The sequence below is a fragment of the Anoplolepis gracilipes genome, chromosome 11 (assembly GCF_047496725.1).
Source record: "Anoplolepis gracilipes chromosome 11, ASM4749672v1, whole genome shotgun sequence".
NCBI classification, from domain to species: domain Eukaryota; kingdom Metazoa; phylum Arthropoda; class Insecta; order Hymenoptera; family Formicidae; genus Anoplolepis; species Anoplolepis gracilipes.
Genome location: NC_132980.1, coordinates 952,083 through 970,518, shown reverse-complemented (window position 1 = coordinate 970,518; position 18,436 = coordinate 952,083). Strand labels below are relative to the sequence as shown.

The 18,436-nt window shown below is 28.0% G+C and overlaps 1 protein-coding gene and 5 non-coding genes across 6 annotated transcripts; all 6 read right to left on the bottom strand.

The window, feature by feature from the left end:
- Positions 1 to 9,243: 9,243 nt before the first annotated feature.
- Dnaseii (deoxyribonuclease II) lies at positions 9,244 to 18,303 on the bottom strand. The gene is made up of 8 exons (XM_072902501.1): positions 18,162 to 18,303; positions 12,572 to 12,938; positions 11,829 to 12,006; positions 11,286 to 11,465; positions 10,522 to 10,846; positions 10,149 to 10,251; positions 9,921 to 10,059; positions 9,244 to 9,532 (listed from the first exon to the last, which is right to left on the bottom strand). The coding sequence occupies exons 2-8, from the start codon at positions 12,673 to 12,675 to the stop codon at positions 9,407 to 9,409; spliced, it is 1,155 nt and encodes a 384-aa protein (XP_072758602.1). The 5' UTR covers positions 12,676 to 12,938; positions 18,162 to 18,303; the 3' UTR covers positions 9,244 to 9,406.
- LOC140671506 (5S ribosomal RNA) lies at positions 14,719 to 14,838 on the bottom strand. The gene has a single exon (XR_012047751.1). It is a non-coding gene; the product is annotated as a 5S ribosomal RNA (ribosomal RNA).
- LOC140671514 (5S ribosomal RNA) lies at positions 15,181 to 15,300 on the bottom strand. Its single transcript, XR_012047756.1, has one exon. It is a non-coding gene; the product is annotated as a 5S ribosomal RNA (ribosomal RNA).
- LOC140671513 (5S ribosomal RNA) lies at positions 15,644 to 15,763 on the bottom strand. Its single transcript, XR_012047755.1, has one exon. It is a non-coding gene; the product is annotated as a 5S ribosomal RNA (ribosomal RNA).
- On the bottom strand, positions 16,107 to 16,226 carry LOC140671515 (5S ribosomal RNA). Its single transcript, XR_012047757.1, has one exon. It is a non-coding gene; the product is annotated as a 5S ribosomal RNA (ribosomal RNA).
- Positions 16,569 to 16,688, bottom strand: LOC140671495 (5S ribosomal RNA). Its single transcript, XR_012047749.1, has one exon. It is a non-coding gene; the product is annotated as a 5S ribosomal RNA (ribosomal RNA).
- Positions 18,304 to 18,436: the final 133 nt, after the last annotated feature.

Genomic DNA, 18,436 nt, shown 5'->3' with positions numbered 1-18,436 from the left:
AATTCTTTTGTGTGTATATAATTATACTGATTTTATATATTAATCTTTTACAATATATATATATATATATATATATATATATATATATATATATATATATATATACATATATATATTTGTCTCCTTTCACGTAATCTGAGCTTAACTAAACTCGCGGTAATAGTCTTTGCTGTTAATCGAAGCTTCGCTCTAGTGTCTCGTTCCCGGAAGTTGCCCTGGACGACGACGGTGTGCATACGGTGCGATTTTGTCGCTCGTTATCCATCGGACTTCGTCGATGACCCTTTCCCCTTCAGAACACGACGCAAAGGCTCGATTAAGGCGTTATCCAGTGCGGCATGAATATCAAACTTTGAGAATCCGCTTCCCTTCCCTTTACATAACTTCGGTCGAGAACATTCAGCCGAGAGCGATACACTCGACGTCACCTTCAACCTCAGAGTCTTTGGTCCGATACTATCTTCACTGTTACTATTCTTAATTAATGAATTGTGCGTAGTCATTTTTTATGAAAAATGTTGAACAGTATTATAGTCTTCGAATAAGATTAATAATTAAATATAAACTTTAAGAAACGAAATAAATGACAAAAATGCATTCTTAAACTAATTTCATATTTTTCTCTCTAACATGTGAAGAGTTATTCTCCCCAAAAAGATGTAAATATATTTTTATTATAATACATACTTTTTAGATTTATTTAGATTTTATTAGAGAGCTGTATTTATTTTTTAGCTTTTATATATTTTATAACTTTCATAGGATGCTTTATATTATTATGCTCAGTGCATATCTCTCAATGTATTAGCCTTTGTCTGACTGAGAGAGGTCTCTGGTTTTGTAGAAATTCTCACTCGCTCATTTACTCATAGTATGAAGTATCGGTAAAATTAGGTTTGCACGAAAATGGACGCGAGGCGCGTAAGAGTGTTTGGCAGCTCATTTTCCCATCCAGACGAAGAGGGATATTTCCCTCATTTCCGCATGCGGTGCGATATGAATACTGTATGAAGGCTATATTAAAGTTGGCGCCGAGGTGCTATAATACGTATAATACGGGCCATACACGCAAACGTACTTGTCCATCCTAAACACGGGGAAATGTAGCGGTCACCCATACATTCGTGTTGCATACACTTTACATAATGAGTATCCATCTGTCTGGAAACGTTCGCTTGAAAGGGATCGGATGAAAGTTAACGTATCTATGTCCTCGTCTAACGTTCGAGTTCTCGCTCGAGATATCGTTTGCGCATATCTGATCTCGTGCAATATTGTTTAACAAATTTAACCCAGCTTGACACTCAACATCTATCTATATATATAAGTAGTGTCCGTCTGTCTGTTTGACCGCAAACTACTTCCACATTTGTGGACCGATTCCCACGAAATTCGTACCAAAATGTTGCAAATTATTCGGGGAGTGCTGCTATGTGTTTTTTTTTAATTTGAAAATTAAAAAAATTTTTTTTTTTAATTATAGAAAGTTAGGTTATATTTTCGCGAAAAAAATGTTTTCCAGATTTTTCTGCCCATGTGTTCGAAATGTTTCGAAACATTGAGAAATCACATTTTTTTAATTAAAATTTTTTTTTTTAATTATAGGAGGTTATGTTTTCGCAAAAAAAAGATGTTTTTCCAGATTTCCCTGCCAATGTGTTCAAAATGTTTCGAAACATTGAGAAATCATTTTTTAAATTAAAAAATTTTTTTTAATTATAGGAGGTTATGTTTTCGCGAAAAAAAATGTTTTTCCTAATTTTTTTGCCAACAAAATGTTTCGAAACATTGAGAAATCACATTCTTTAAATTAAAATTTTTTTTTTAATTATAGGAGGTTATGTTTTCGCGAAAAGAAATGTTTTTCCAGATTTCTCTGCCATTTAAAAATTTTTTTCGCGAAAATATAACCTCCTATAATTAAAAAATATATATGTATAAATAGATTGAAGAAATAAGCAATCAAGGATATCTTATTAAGTAAAATCTAAAATTTTTTACGAAAAATATTATATAGAGAGGTTTTGAAAATTGAAGAATTATAAATTGTGTAAAAACTAATAATAACGAGATCAGTATTAGAGAAAGGCTTTGAGGCCCGCGCGAAGCGCGGGGCGAAAAACTAGTATACATATATAATCGATTCCAAATTAATCTCCTTTATTTTTCAATCTAAATTAAAAATTATTTTATATTATAATTTCAAGAATCGAAGAGTTATTATTTAATTTTATAAATTATTATTATCATTATCTTTTATTAATATATACGTATATATATAAATTACTATTTAATATTTAATTAAATTATTGTTGAAATTTGTTCAGCGCACAAAGCGTTTGATAAGAAATTCAAAATTATTTATATGTTTTTATAATACATTTGTCATATTTTTTTTTCTCTTTCAAAATTAATCACAGTGGCCGTATCGATTAAGGCACTTTAACGATCGACAAGCAAATAAATCTGGAGTCTCTACGAGAACGTTATCTTCGTTTACACTGCTTCCCAATCTGTTGAACTGCTCGCAATTTTCCATCGAAGTTCCTATATTCTGTTTACATCCATGATATAAGCTCATTTCCACCTAAAAGGGCCATCCTACACATGATATGAATACGCATAAGGCAATATTAAACTTCGCACAGAACTATCCACCGCGAATACATATCTCTTCTACCTCGACGAAACGAGTGGTTATAGGATACATGTATATTCCGTACAGACACAGAGGGCTGGCCCCGCAAGTTTTTTCCTCTTGCAATATTTATGCTTTTTCCTTTAGCGTTTTATTTTTAAGTTTTAGATTAGAGACGTTCTTTTACACTCATCTAAATTACACTTTTAGAAACTAAAAGCAGAAAATAAAACATACATTTCAAAAACTTTTAAACAATTTTTAAAGAATAAAACTTTTTTGAACTTTTTTTCATTTTTCTACATTTTTCCTCAAAGTTTTTAAAATCAAATATTTTTTAATTTTAATAAACAAATATCTATGTCACAGAAATGTATATAAAAAGACATCTACCTTATTGCACATCTTATTGCACACTATCACAAACCAGAGATTTCGTTTCTATTAAATTAAAACTTTGAAACACTCTTACCATCGCACTCTTATTATTATTTCCGACCCTAAATTTACGAGAAAAACTGATACGAGATTCAAGGCAATATAAATATTTAGTGTAGTATTTGCGTATATATATATATGTATATATAGGGTGTTTCACATCCATTTTATTATTTTTTCGATGAATTCGGAATCGATTATTTCTTTGCAATAAATTATTCCCTGTAATTTTTCACAATTTTTTCAATATTATATGTATTCTTATACTCTGTAAATCCTAAATTAAAAAATACCATTAAAATTTATTTAAAAATTAACTCACAAGAATATAACATTAATACCTAAGGAAGGTAAAATGTGTTGATTTTTGCCCAAAAAATGTAACGTAAATTACATATATTTTCTTATATAGTTGTCGAGTTGCTGAATATGAAAATACCCGTTTTATTGGTCTAAGCTCGTCTAAAAGTAGTTAAAATTCGCCTTAAGAGATCCTAAAGCTGTTCTATATTACCAACCAAAATCTTACCTAATGACAATATATTTGCTTAATATAAAAGTTGCAATTTATGCACATAAAATAAAATAGGTTCCCACTGTAAGAATTTCATAAAGGAATATTTGTGAAATTTTAAAAATTAGTTTAGAAGCCTAGTAAAAATATTTTGCTGCACAACATTTTCTTTAACAAAATGTTTTTTATCTAAACTTCTAAGCTTATATCTAAAATATCACTAATATTCTTTCACGCAATTTATATCTGGAACATATCTCATTTTGTTGATACAAATTGCAAAACGTTTGTATCAAGCAATTATTGTTACGATCTGGCTCTAAAAGCCAATAACAAAACTGTAATTTCTTAATTTTTTTCTTTATTAATATAACATCGCATACGTTCCGAAGAGGTTTTGGTGTATACTTTTATCGTAGAAAAAAATTTATCATTTTATACAACCAATAAAAACATTTTGGTATAATAAAAATATTGATAATACAGGACAGTTTAGGATAAGTCACTTTCAACAGTGATTCAATTAGTGTCGATTTTGCAATTATTTAATTATATTATAGTTTAGTTTTATAATTTCTTTTCCTGAAAACTAAAGGAACTTTTAATAAAACACTCTAGAAATATTAAATCTAACATAGCAAAATCAATATAATATAAAAATTAAAAAATAAATAGTCAATTTATTCAAGAATCTCAAATCTCATCAGATGTACAACTTATAAAAATAATTAAATGTTGAGGTGAGAATTTCAAAAATATATAAAGAGATATAGGAACAGATATTTCGACTTTAAACATTAGCGGATCCGATCAACCGAGAAATTGATAAGATTAAGATTTTGATAGCAAATAAAACGAGACGCTATACAATATAATACGAAAAATAATATAGGTAAGGTTTACTATAAAAAACTTAATGCGCCTTTGAATGGAACCTCTATAGTAGTGGAAGTCCATTTTAAGGTATTTAAAATTGTACAACTGTATGCAGTTGCATCTGATGAGGCTTAAGATTCTTTGAATAAATTGTCTATTTATTTTTTAATTTTTATATTATATTAATTTTGGTATATTATATTTAGCATTTTTAAAATGTTTCATTTTAAAGTGTTTTTTTTTTAGTTATTAGTAAAAGAAATTATAAAATTAAACTATAATTATTTATATATATATATATAACATTTTGATATCAATTTTGTGAGAATCGGTCCACAAATGTGGAAGTAGTTCGTGGTCATACAGACAGACAGACAGACGGACAATATTTATACATATATATATATATATAAATATCGTCCGTCTGTCTGTCTGTATGACCACGAACTACTTCCACATTTGTAGACCGATTCTCACAAAATTGATATCAAAATGTTGCAAATTATTCTGGGATAGCTGCTATGTGGTTTTTTTAATTTGAAAATTTTTTTAATTATAGGAGGTTATGTTTTTGCGAAAAAAAATGTTTTTCCAGATTTCTCTGCCAATGTGTTCAAAATGTTTCAAAACATTGAGAAATCACATTTTTTAAATTAAAATTTTTTTTTTAATTATAGAAAGTTATATTTTCGCGAAAAAAAATGTTTTTCCAGATTTCTCTGCCATTTAAAAATTTTTTTCACGAAAACATAACCTCTTATAATTAAAAAAAATATATGTATAAACAGATTGAAAAAATAAGCAATCAAGGATATCATATTAAGTAGAATCTATAATTTTTTACGAAAAATATTATATAGAGAGGTTTTGAAAATTGAAGAATTATAAATTGTGTAAAAACTAATAATAACGAGATCAATATTGGGTAAAGGCTTTAAGGCCCGCGCAAAGCGCGGGGCGAAAAGCTAGTATATATATATATATATATACAAATAATTAAATAATTGCAACAAAATGGACACTATCGAATTTATATTAAAAATGACTTTATTCAACTATTTGAGTCGAATTTTGATCACTTTTCCACGGGCTTAGACTAATAAAACGAGTATTTTCGTATTCAGCATCTCAAAAACTATAATATATAAGAAAGTATATATAATTTACGTTACACTTTCTGGGCAAAAATCAGCATATTTTACCCACCCTCCTTTCTTATTGTTAGTTTATCTGTCCATGTTTCTTAATTTTCAATTGAAATATAATTTTGAAAAATAATTGCAGGTATTTTGATATTTTTATTCGTGGAAAAAAATTAATTCTAAACTGGAAAGAGTTCTAACTATCAGAAAATAATGCGAATTAATGGCAAAACACGTGTGTATGCGACGTGCACACGTAGCATTGCACAAATACTTAAACATACACATCCATGCGAAACGATGGGTCCATGCATATAATACCGGCGCGTATATTTTGGCCGGTGAACAGCCAGGGATTTTAGCATGCGGGCCAGGCCTTTAATGCTAAAATATCGTTGGAACGACGCAGTTTCGTCGTCGTTTTACTACACGAAATTTCGGGACCCTTTCGCCGAGAGCGCAAAACCCTATTTAACCGCACATTCAGATCTGCTCTCATCTCGGCTGCTTTATTATAATGTCATATTTGTTAAATAGCTAGCGTGAGAAAGTGTTTTTAAGAATTAAAACGTTTAACGCAATTGTATTAATTTAGACCGTTTAGACAGAATTATTATTAAGTAATTTTTTTGTAGTTAAAAAATTCCCTCAGACATATTTTCAAATCTTAAATGTCTGAAAGTAATTTCAGACAACCTGTTTTAATTATCAGAGTCATTTTTCTAAAAGTTATGTTTGAAAATTCGGACAGTGTGTCTGCAATAAAATTTTGGACACTTTACCTGCAATTATTTTTTTACAAAGATATTACTTTTAGTAATTTATAATTTTTTACAAAGATATTACTTTTTAATAAATAACATAAAGAGAAAGACTCGACTCTTTCTGTGCTCTTTTATTTTGCATAAAATATTAATAATCTCGAGTAGTGGAATAAAGGATGAAATTTTTTAACACTTTAAACGAGGTATAAGTTATAAATTTTAATTTTAGCAGTCTTAAAAAGATTCGTTATTACTGTTGTAAAAAATAAATATACTTTTTATATTAATTTATTTATAATCAAGATAGCCACCACATTAGCGGCGACACGTTTACGACCTGGCTTCAGAAGCCAATAAAAAAACTGTAATTTCTTAACTTTTTTCTTTATTAACATAAGATCGCATAGGTTCCGAAAAGATTTATACTTTTATCATGGACAAGAATTTATCATTTTATACAACCAATAAAAACATTTTGGTATAATAAAAATATCGATAATAGAGGATGGTTTAAAATCCCCTTAATAAAAGACTTGAAATAAAATTCCCTGTCAAAACGACAAATTTTCTACACCGATCTAATACGTCTTATAACTTCGTTTATATCATCTTACCGCGCAAGAGGATCAAAAGAAAAGAGTAAGACGTTCGGCTAAAGTCGAAAAAGAAGTCGTAAAACGCCAGCAAGTAAGAATCCATCTTGCTGCGGAATCAAATCCGCGCGATAACTTTGGACGGAAAAATTTCTGCTGATCGCAAGGATGAAATCCCAGAAGTGGTCAGACGATAAATAGCGGCGTTCGGCCCAAGTTCGGTCGATTTCTCACAGTTTTCATTAGAAAGCAACTCGTATTTCATTCCCTTTCCCGCCACGCGACTCTCATCCCTTTTTTCCCCCTCTCTCATTAACAGTACGTTGAAGCTACTCTGCAATTTTCTCGACTAGACAATAAGCATCGCCGCGAAAAAAAGGAGACAAGCATCCGCTTCTCCTTCCGTTCTCTCATCTCCGCCTTTCATAAAATTTAAGAACTACCATGATTCTCTCTTCTATTATTTGTCTTCATTTTTTTAACGTAGTGAGGAGCCGACAGGACCTCTTACTGCAAGCTTCGAGTTAGTGCATAGTAAAAACGTATACGACATAGCTATGAATATAGAAAGCATACAAATGTTCTATTTCTTTTTTTAGGGTGAAAAGAAAATCAAAAAATTTTGAAACCTAAGAATTTTTAAAAACTAAGAATTTAAAAGTATTTATTTCTTATACATATAAGAATTATTATATATATACATATAATACATGTAATACAGATTAATATACAGTCATGGTCAAAGTATTAAGCACTCTTATATTTTCCCTATTTCTTATTTTGTTAATTTTTTAATTTTTCGTCTGCGATAATTTTTCGTGAAGTATCGACAACATGTCTGAAAAACACAGATTTATAGTTTCAAAATTATGTATCTCGGCGAAAAAAATTGTAGGAAAATTAAAAAAAAAGCATTTTGTAGGCAAAATGTAGTTTATGGAACTTGACTTAATTTTTTCGAGAGAAATTTTTGTATCGAGCTGCCAAATGTCAAAAATACCTAATTTTAAAAGACAAAACAAAATGTTGTTTTTTAAAATATAGAACAAGGAAAGTACAAAAATTTTTAAATTACCGATAGCAACTTTAATGCGTTATCAGTACATTAAAAAATTTTCGTATTTTTCTTGTTTTGTGTAAAAAAAAGAACATTATTTTGTTTCTTAAAATTTGATTGTATTTTTAACACTCTGCAGTTCGGTAAAAAAATTTTTCTCGACAAATTTAAGTCAAGTTTCATAAACTACATTTTACCTACAAAATGCTTTTTTTGAAATTTCAGCTTTAAAGAGCTATCGATAGTTTTTAAAAATTTTTTAATTTTTTTAATATTTATACACTATTAACAAAATAAGAAATACGGAAAATTTAAGGGTGCTTAATACTTTTGACCATGGCTATACTTGTTTAATATTGATATACATATGTACGACAAATTATTTTACTTTAATCAGCTTGTCACATGTACTTGTTATAATTTAATTTAAATTTACAAATAGTTTTATATGTAGAAATATACAGGGTGTCCGAAAAATCGCCTACTTCACTTTGGGAGATGATTCGAGACCCAAAAACAAGCAAAAAAGTTCATACAAACATAGGTCCGGAAATGAGCCGTTTCCGAGTTATAGCCACTTTTATGTTCAAAAATCGTAATTTAGAATCCGCTTGGCATCCATCTTTCTTAATTATTTCTTAAATTAAAAATTTTTATTTTTTAATTTTTATTTGTTATTTTTATTTAATTTTTTGGCTATAACTCGGAAACGACTCATTTCCGGACCTATGTTTGTATGAACTTTTTTGCTTGTTTTTGGGTCCCGAATCACCTCCCGAAGTGGAGTAGGCGATTTTTCGGACACCCTGTATAATACAACATATGAAAGAAAAAAAAATAAAAAGAATATTATTTTTTTTTAAATGTATGATATATTATTTGCAAATTATTTTATTGTGTGAACTTTTCTCTTTTCGTATATCTATAATTTTTTACTTTATATCAAATTCAATTATTCTACTAACATATTTTTATATTTAGCAATGACGAGACCTCTTGTGTGTGATATAGTAATTAAATATCAACAGCTTTCATACCGTCGATAACGTAACTTAAAATTCAAAAATTTGTTAACAAGGTTTCAGGGAGTAATACATTTTTATTAAATTTTACCGTCAAAAATATATAATGAATTTTCTTTCTCTTTCTCTTTTTTCTTTCTTTTTCAAGAAACATATTATCTTGTGTATATATTTAACTATACATAACAGGATGTGTAAACTATTATGTACATTATTTTCTTTTGACGTGTATTATGCATACTTCTTCAATTCATTAGTTATGTACCAAATTTTGCAATTAGCATCGATGACAATAATTATTATTACTATATAATTAAATCTCTCAACGCTATTTTATAAACAAAATTTTATAAAAAAGTTGGTTAAACTAAAACTGACTCATAGCGCTTAGGACATGGTTCTACATCATTCACGATATTCCGGTAATTTTTCCAGATTTTCGGGTGATTGAAACAGACAGTTCCACCGCCTCGCCTGTACTGAGTGTGCTGAAATATAATAAAATACGAAAAATGCATATATTTTTCTAGCAAATTAGATTAGACTTGAAAAGATATATATATATATATATATATATATATATATATATATATATATATAGGAGAGAAATATATAATTTGAAAATCCTAAATTAAATTGTAAAATCTTTATTACTTGAGAAAAAAATAAGTAACCAATTTAATTCATTAATTCTAATAATACATTAATTAAGTCTGATAATACAGTTACTTAATTCTAATAATATTTTAATAGATTGCTTCTTTTCTTAAACATATAAATTAATTTTACTAATCTTGTTCTATTTAGTGACATAAATAGTGCAAGATTTCTAAATATAAGAGGCTTTTTATTTATGTGTAAAAAATATGCACTTACCGCTCGGTTGATATCACCGATGCAAGTCCAAGTTTGATTAGCTTTACCTGCAACTGTCACCGCCCACTTTGAGTGATCGCGGGTGTTCTTAAAATCGATATCAAAGGCTTGCATAGAAATAGACTTGACATTGTATACTCTGCAAAAAATTTAATTAAATCAATATTTAATTAAATTACACAAATATAATTGAAATTTTTTAAATGATGAAAAAAATAAAACCATTACTTTGTTTGCGCGCAATCCGATGGTAATCTACTTCGTCCATGCAACCACGTTTCCGCGAATAAATCAGATAGCAAGGTGGGTGCGACAAAGTCATCGTACAAACCTATAAATTAACTTATCAATAAAAGTACAATATATTAGACATACATTATTGGGTTCTACAGGATGATAGGAAAATATTAATTTTATACACATATGAGAATATCTTGATTCTGTTTGCCAATCAAAATAATTAATCAAAACAGTCACAAATTAAAGATAAATTAAAAGTACGTTTTTAAAATTTGACAGATATACATACTTTTCACTTCAGAAAAACATTGCTTATTAAATTACATAAAAGTAAAGTAGAAAAATAAATCTCAGCGTCTACCTTTATCCCATTTGTCGCTCTTGGCAAATGACAAAAATGTATTGCCACCAGATGATCTTAATTCCACTTTGCTGTTGAAAGGTGCTTGTTCAATACGCTTTTGGTTGGCCGCGTCCGTGAGATTCGGAAATGACGCTGCAAATGTGGCAAGGATGTTTCTCCTATATACTATTATCTGATTGTACATCAGTTGTTGACCGATCAAGTCGAATTGATCGTTGTCTATAGAGATGCACAGGAAACTCTGTCCGTAATGCTCTCCGGATGATGGATAACCGTACTCGGACAGATTTCCCAGAGTCGGATCCTCGTGCACGTTTCGTCCCTAAGAAATTTAATTTAAGAAATATTTCTCTTATTTGAAGATATGTACTTTATGATTTTGTCTCTCTCTATATATTACTCGTATAATATCAAATAGGATTAAATGAAAAAATCGTATCACTCGAGTAACTAATGTAAAACGTTTCCATAATAACTAAAAATTAATAGTTATTACAAATGTATTAGAAAAACAAATATTAATTTCCTAAAAAATTAATAATTTTTACAGATTTTAAAAAATTCCTTAAACGAGCATTAAAATAAACAATTGTTGTCTGGTTCACTTATAACCCGTTTTTATAATTAATAAATAGTATAAATATAAATTATATATATTAATAAATAATGTAAGTATTAAAAATTATTATATTGTTCGTAAGAAATATTGAATATCAAAAATAGTCAGTATTCTGATATTTAAAATAATTATCTGCATATACTCGTCTTGTGTCATTGCCGCTGTTGGGTGAAGGTGGATACTTCGGAACACTGTGTACTAGCCAGAAACCTTGTTGCATGTTTGCCATTACGACGCCCTTCGTATGGCCATATTTTCCATTAAAAAGTCTATTAGGCGGTTCATCATTATACAAGGTCCAGAAAGTTTTCGATGCCACTGACTGAAAGTTTGTAATCATGTAAACAAAATATGTACCTAGTATGAAAAATAATATAAATTAAAAAAATCTCTTTTCTTTCAAAATTAAAGAAAACTTTGCACAGTAGTTATTTTATAATTTTTGAAAAAAAGAAACCTTTTTAAAATATATAAAAATTTATAAATATATTTATTAAATTAAAATTACAGTTAATTGATATGTACATTTGTAGTTAAAATTTATAGAAAAGAAATAAATTTTTTTATACAAATATTTTTAAAAATTGCATTCTAATGCAAATAGTTTATATTTAATAAACATATCTAATAAAGAATCTGTTAAATACAAATATACGTATATATGATTTGATTTATTTTCTCTTACATCATTGTATAAAGGAGCCAATGTGTTTCCCGGTATGGAATTCTTGTCGCTGATTTTTTTCGTTGATAATTGCCAACCTTTATTAACAGTTTTATTAGTTATATATAGATACGCTAATCCATTTCTAATCACAGGATTGCTGCTTTCATAAATCTTTGGTAGCTTGTAAAGTACATACCTAAAATTGCAATAATTATTTACTAGATTGTTAATAGTAATCAGTCGCAAATACAATAATTATGAAAGTTGTAAAATAGATAAGGAACCGTAAAATTATTATCCATTTAATAAGATGAATATAAAAGCATATTAAAATGATTATTTTCTTATTTAAAATTCATTATAAGCTTATTAATAAGAAATAGTACGTATTAATATTATTACCAAAAAAATACTATATTGTTTATTTCTCTCGATCTTTAAATGAATTCAAATTTATAAAGATGAATATGAGAGAACAAATTGATTTAATTCAATTATTAAATTATAAGAAAAAAATAGCGAAATAAATAATTAATGTGTATAAATATTTATGTTATATATGATTAAATTTTTAATATATATATGTATTATTTATTATAATATAAAATATACTTATTTGTAATCCTCTAAAATCTTTTAAAATTTACTAATTTTTTGCACATTTTTATAGCTCGCAAAAACTGATTTTATCTTATAAAAATTGCTATCTAAAATATCTATAAAAGATATAAATATCACATAAAAATCTTGAATTCACTTACCAATCAACGACCTGATTGTTTTCATCTTTGCATAAAGGAGTCGATGTTACATTTACAACATTGTACATAAAAAACAAAATGTTTATGTAAAGTAATAAAAGCATTTTGAACGAAGTGATATCGATGCCCAAAAGCAGCAAAAATTCGTAAATCGCGGAAATACTTAATCTGCTGATTTAATCAACAAATGTTTATGATGAATGGCGTTAATTTAAAAAGTAAAACAAAAAGCCCAGACTTCTATATTTATATCACTGTACTTGAGCCGATTACGTCATATGGTGAGGTTGTTGGATTGCGTTGATAAACACTTTGCATTTGCATTATTTTCGGTTCATTGAAGCGAACATTTCTGTCTAAATGGTTTCTGAAACACATAAATTTATATGTAAATTTGCAATTACGATAACGTTGACGTTTCCTGCAAAGATAATACATCTTTTGTAAATATTATTAATAATACATTATTAATAACATTGTTTAAATTTTCGATAAGAAATAGTAAGTTATTTTTGTGACATATCTATTAGATAACAATATATGTAATTTAGAAATATAATATAATACAATGTTTTATATATCTAAAGTGACAAATATTTCATTAGTATTTCATTTATTATTGATTGTATTATTTTAGTATGATTATCATGTAAATGTTTTATGTAAGTGAGGTGTAACGCAAATATTCTCTCGTAGACTAATCCCAGGTGAATATATGTTGATAATATTATTAATATAATATATAATTAGTAATAATATTATCAATATAATATATAATAAGTAATTTTCCACAAAAAACAAACGCAAATGTTTCTTGTAAAAAATTCGAATAATTTAATACCTGTAAAAACAATGTCTGTATCAAAAATTTTTATCTGTAACAAAAATTTCCAATAATTAACAAATTTGCATAATAATAAATTCTGTGTAATAAATTCGTATTTAATTAAATTTTAATAAAGAAAAATTTCGAAAAAAGGAAAGAGAGAGATCAATTTTTCACATAAAATATTATTTTTTTAAACTGTTATTATATGTTGTGATAAATATTTCGTAAAAAATAAACGTTACTGTTTCGCATCGAAAGTTCGAATGATTTAACAATTTATAACGTTTAATTAATAATTTCTAAGAAGAGAGAGAAGGAGAGAATTGTAAAAAGTTGTATTAATTATCAAATATACCTATTATAGAACACTATATTAAAATACGGTGCAATATATGGTAGATTATATGTATAATTTAATTGTAAGCTTCCTGTTTTAAATTTCTAATTTTTATAAAAAATAATAATTTCAATTTCCATATAAAACATTATATTTTCAAACTATTATTATTATGTAATAGATTCTTCTCAAACAATTTTCATCATACTAAACATTTACTTTTCATTGTTTCTTTTATCTCTACATTTTAATTTTTCACATTAAAAAAATTTCAGTAGTTGAATCTTAATTTCTATATTTACATTATATACAATTACTACCCATACAGCACCGAAATTTCCAGTTACATTGGAGGAACGTTGCAACATTGCAAGTTTAAATGTAATATTGTATGGATATTACAATTGCAATATTTCATCGAAATGATCCAGCAATGTTGCAGAAACATTCTACTGGATCCATTAATTTCCACAATAATTTAAGTATTTAATAAGTAAGAAACAGTTTCGTTTAAAAACTCATGCTGACATGACGTGTCTCCTTGTTTGTGTTCATCTCAAAATTAATAACCATTGTTTTTAACTAAGTGACATATTTAATTATTCCATCATTAAGTTCTACCTTTAAACATGTCCCATTGGATTCTTTCTTCTCTTTCTTAATTTACGTTTACACTTGAAAAGGACCACAACCATATGGTCGAAACGTCGTGTAAATAAATTGAATAATTTTGGCTAGTCAGGTCGTTTTTAATTAACCCGTTGTTTATAATTAAATACTAGCGACTTTAATAACTTATAATTTTTTAAAAGTACTATATTACTTTAATCGAAAGATTTTATGAACCATTCTATATATTTATTTATAATTTAAGAATTTCAAGACAACTATTAATAAAATAGATTTTAATTTCCACAATAATTTAAGTATGTATTCGAAACAAAAAAAATATATCAATATTTAAATTTGCAAAAAGAGGAGTGTCAACAGCACATGGTGTTCCCAAGCGGTCACCCATCCAAGTACTGACCATGCCCAATGTTGCTTAACTTCAGTGATCGGACGAGAACTGGTGCTTTACAACGTGGTATGACCGTTAACGATAGTAATATTTTTGGTTGATATAGATATATCAGAGCCCCCACAAAAAAATAGCTATTAGATTTGTATTTTTACATAAAACGTACTTTACTTAACTTGTCATTCAAACACGCAAAAATTAGAAAAATATGTTACATATATGTCCATAGACTCTTTGCTCTTCCTAATAATAGTACTATATTATTTTAATCGAAAGATTTTATGAAACATTCTATATATTTATTTATAATTTAAGAATTTCAAGACAACTATTAATAAAATAGATTTTAATTTCCACAATAATTTAAGTATGTATTCGAAACAAAAAAAATATATCAATATTTAAATTTGCAAAAAGAGGAGTGTCAACAGCACATGGTGTTCCCAAGCGGTCACCCATCCAAGTACTGACCATGCCCAATGTTGCTTAACTGCAGTGATCGGACGAGAACTGGTGCTTTACAACGTGGTATGACCGTTAACAATAGCAATATTTCTGGTTGATATAGATATATCAGAGCCCCCACAAAAAAATAGCTATTAGGTTTGTATTTTTACATAAAACGTACTTTACTTAACTTGTCATTCAAACACGCAAAAATTAGAAAAATATGTTACATATATGTCCATAGACTCTTTGCTCTTCCTAATAATAGTACTATATTACTTTAATCGAAAGATTTTATGAACCATTCTATATATTTATTTATCATTTAAGAATTTCAAGACAACTATTAATAAAATAGATTTTAATTTCCACAATAATTTAAGTATGTATTCGAAACAAAAAAAATATATCAATATTTAAATTTGCAAAAAAAAGGAGTGTCAACAGCACATGGTGTTCCCAAGCGGTCACCCATCCAAGTACTGACCACGCCCAATGTTGCTTAACTTCAGTGATCGGACGAGAACTGGTGCTTTACAACGTGGTATGACCGTTAACGATAGTAATATTTCTGGTTGATATAGATATATCAGAGCCCCCACAAAAAAATAGCTATTAGGTTTGTATTTTTACATGAAACGTACTTTACTTAACTTGTCATTCAAACACGCAAAAATTAGAAAAATATGTTACATATATGTCCATAGACTCTTTGCTCTTCCTAATAATAGTACTATATTACTTTAATCGAAAGATTTTATGAACCATTCTATATATTTATTTATCATTTAAGAATTTCAAGACAACTATTAATAAAATAGATTTTAATTTCCACAATAATTTAAGTATGTATTCGAAACAAAAAAAATATATCAATATTTAAATTTGCAAAAAAAAGGAGTGTCAACAGCACATGGTGTTCCCAAGCGGTCACCCATCCAAGTACTGACCATGCCCAATGTTGCTTAACTTCAGTGATCGGACGAGAACTGGTGCTTTACAACGTGATATGACCGTTAACGATAGTAATATTTTTGGTTGATATAGATATATCAGAGCCCCCACAAAAAAATAGCTATTAGATTTGTATTTTTACATAAAACGTACTTTACTTAACTTGTCATTCAAACACGCAAAAATTAGAAAAATATGTTACATATATGTCCATAGACTCTTTGCTCTTCCTAATAATAGTACTATATTATTTTAATCGAAAGATTTTATGAAACATTCTATATATTTATTTATAATTTAAGAATTTCAAGACAACTATTAATAAAATAGATTTTAATTTCCACAATAATTTAAGTATGTATTCGAAACAAAAAAAATATATCAATATTTAAATTTGCAAAAAGAGGAGTGTCAACAGCACATGGTGTTCCCAAGCGGTCACCCATCCAAGTACTGACCATGCCCAATGTTGCTTAACTTCAGTGATCGGACGAGAACTGGTGCTTTACAACGTGGTATGACCGTTAACAATAGCAATATTTCTGGTTGATATAGATATATCAGAGCCCCCACAAAAAAATAGCTATTAGGTTTGTATTTTTACATAAAACGTACTTTACTTAACTTGTCATTCAAACACGCAAAAATTAGAAAAATATGTTATATATATGTTCGCAGACTCTTTGCTCTTCCTAATAATATTTATTAATTGTAAGTTTACTTAGAAATAATATTAAAACTAAAAGATTTTTTTGTGTAATTTTTAATAAAATAATTTAAAGTATCAGATTTTTATTATAAAGAAGATTGTGTAATGTACTTCTTTAAAATATCCAGTATAATTATATTTCTTTAACGATATACAGGACCGACAAGAAAATTCCAGCGTCACTGTCACCAACATTGAGAAATAAAGTCTTATTCAATGTATTAGTGTATGTCTGTATATACGTACAAACATCATTCCATTTCAAGAGAGACAAAGACGACCTTATTGTCTTTCATTGTCTCTCCTTAGCAAGCGGTGCTACCAACATCGATTCGTTAGCTGTATTTTAGGTACAAATATAGTAATATTCGTATTTTTCGTATTAGCCTCGAAAACGTTATATTTCTTTATGAATTTTTTAAATATATTCTTTATAAAAATTGAAAGGTTCCTAAAGAGCCGGATTTTGCAATTTGACTCTTAAAAATTTACAATAAATTGAATTTGAATTCAAGGAATAGTTACAGCTGATCCGCGGTAACTCGCAGTCAGCAGCACGTTTTTGGAAATTTTATTTCGATCTTTTTTCCAAAAAATCGCTCTTTAGGAACCTGCGGATATTGTTGCTGATTAAAAATATCATAATTTTATTGCAATTTTCTCTAAATTTTAGCTGTAATACAAAAAAAACGAATCCGTAGTTTGCAGTCGGCCGATAAGAGTCTCCATAGTGCCTCCGATAGATCCTTAATATCCAGTGCAATAAATATATTTATGTTGTTGCATCTCTCTCCCATTTTTCAAATTGCCAAATTATATAATAATTGATTTTAGCAATTTAAAAAACGGGAGACAGATACGGCAACGTAAATATATGTGTGTGTATATGCTTCATAACATGTAAAATATTTATACCGAAGAGGAAGTAATAACGACCGCGCAGATAACAGACTAGAGATATAAAGAAAAACTTTTTTTTTCTTTATGTCTTTCTTTATTTTTATTTTTTTTTTAATTTTTATAAAATCAAACGTTGAAAAAAAATTTTTTTTTCTCCATTAAAAAAAACTTTGGTTTTTTAAACAAAATTTTCTTCAATATTTTATGAAAAAAAACAATATTTTACGATGAGATAGCATGCATTCTACGCCTATGTAGGTATATTCACTATACTTATACGTAATTGGTCGAGAGTACAGCAGCGTCGTATAAATTGGGAATTTATTATTTTAATATCGAAATAGAGAGGATATGCACGTTTCCGAAGAAGATCGACATCATATAAGTTTTTACCTGCTTGCCCAATCTTTTTTGCGATCTACCTCTTCGACTGATGATATCGATATTGTTACAGATCACGCACATTCACTGATGATGTGAACTACGATCAGTTTCTGTCAGTAGCTCGCCAAGTTTCCGAAACAAAGACACGAGAAAGAACTATACTCCTGTACTGACCGTAGAGATCGCTGATGACGTCACGGATTTTTACACACACGATATGCATTGCTATAGGATGTATTATTGCCCTACATGTATATTAAGATCTTTACTGATAAAACAAATAA

Bases quoted from the DNA above. Each gene is read 5' to 3' on its own strand.
- Dnaseii (XM_072902501.1), bottom strand. From the start codon at position 12,675: ATGCTTTTATTACTTTACATAAACATTTTGTTTTTTATGTACAATGTT. The intron at 12,007-12,571 runs GTAAGTGAATTC...TTGCAATTTTAG, and splicing joins AACAATCAGGTCGTTGATTG to GTATGTACTTTACAAGCTAC. The intron at 9,533-9,920 runs GTAAGTGCATAT...ATTATATTTCAG, and splicing joins TCGGTGATATCAACCGAGCG to CACACTCAGTACAGGCGAGG.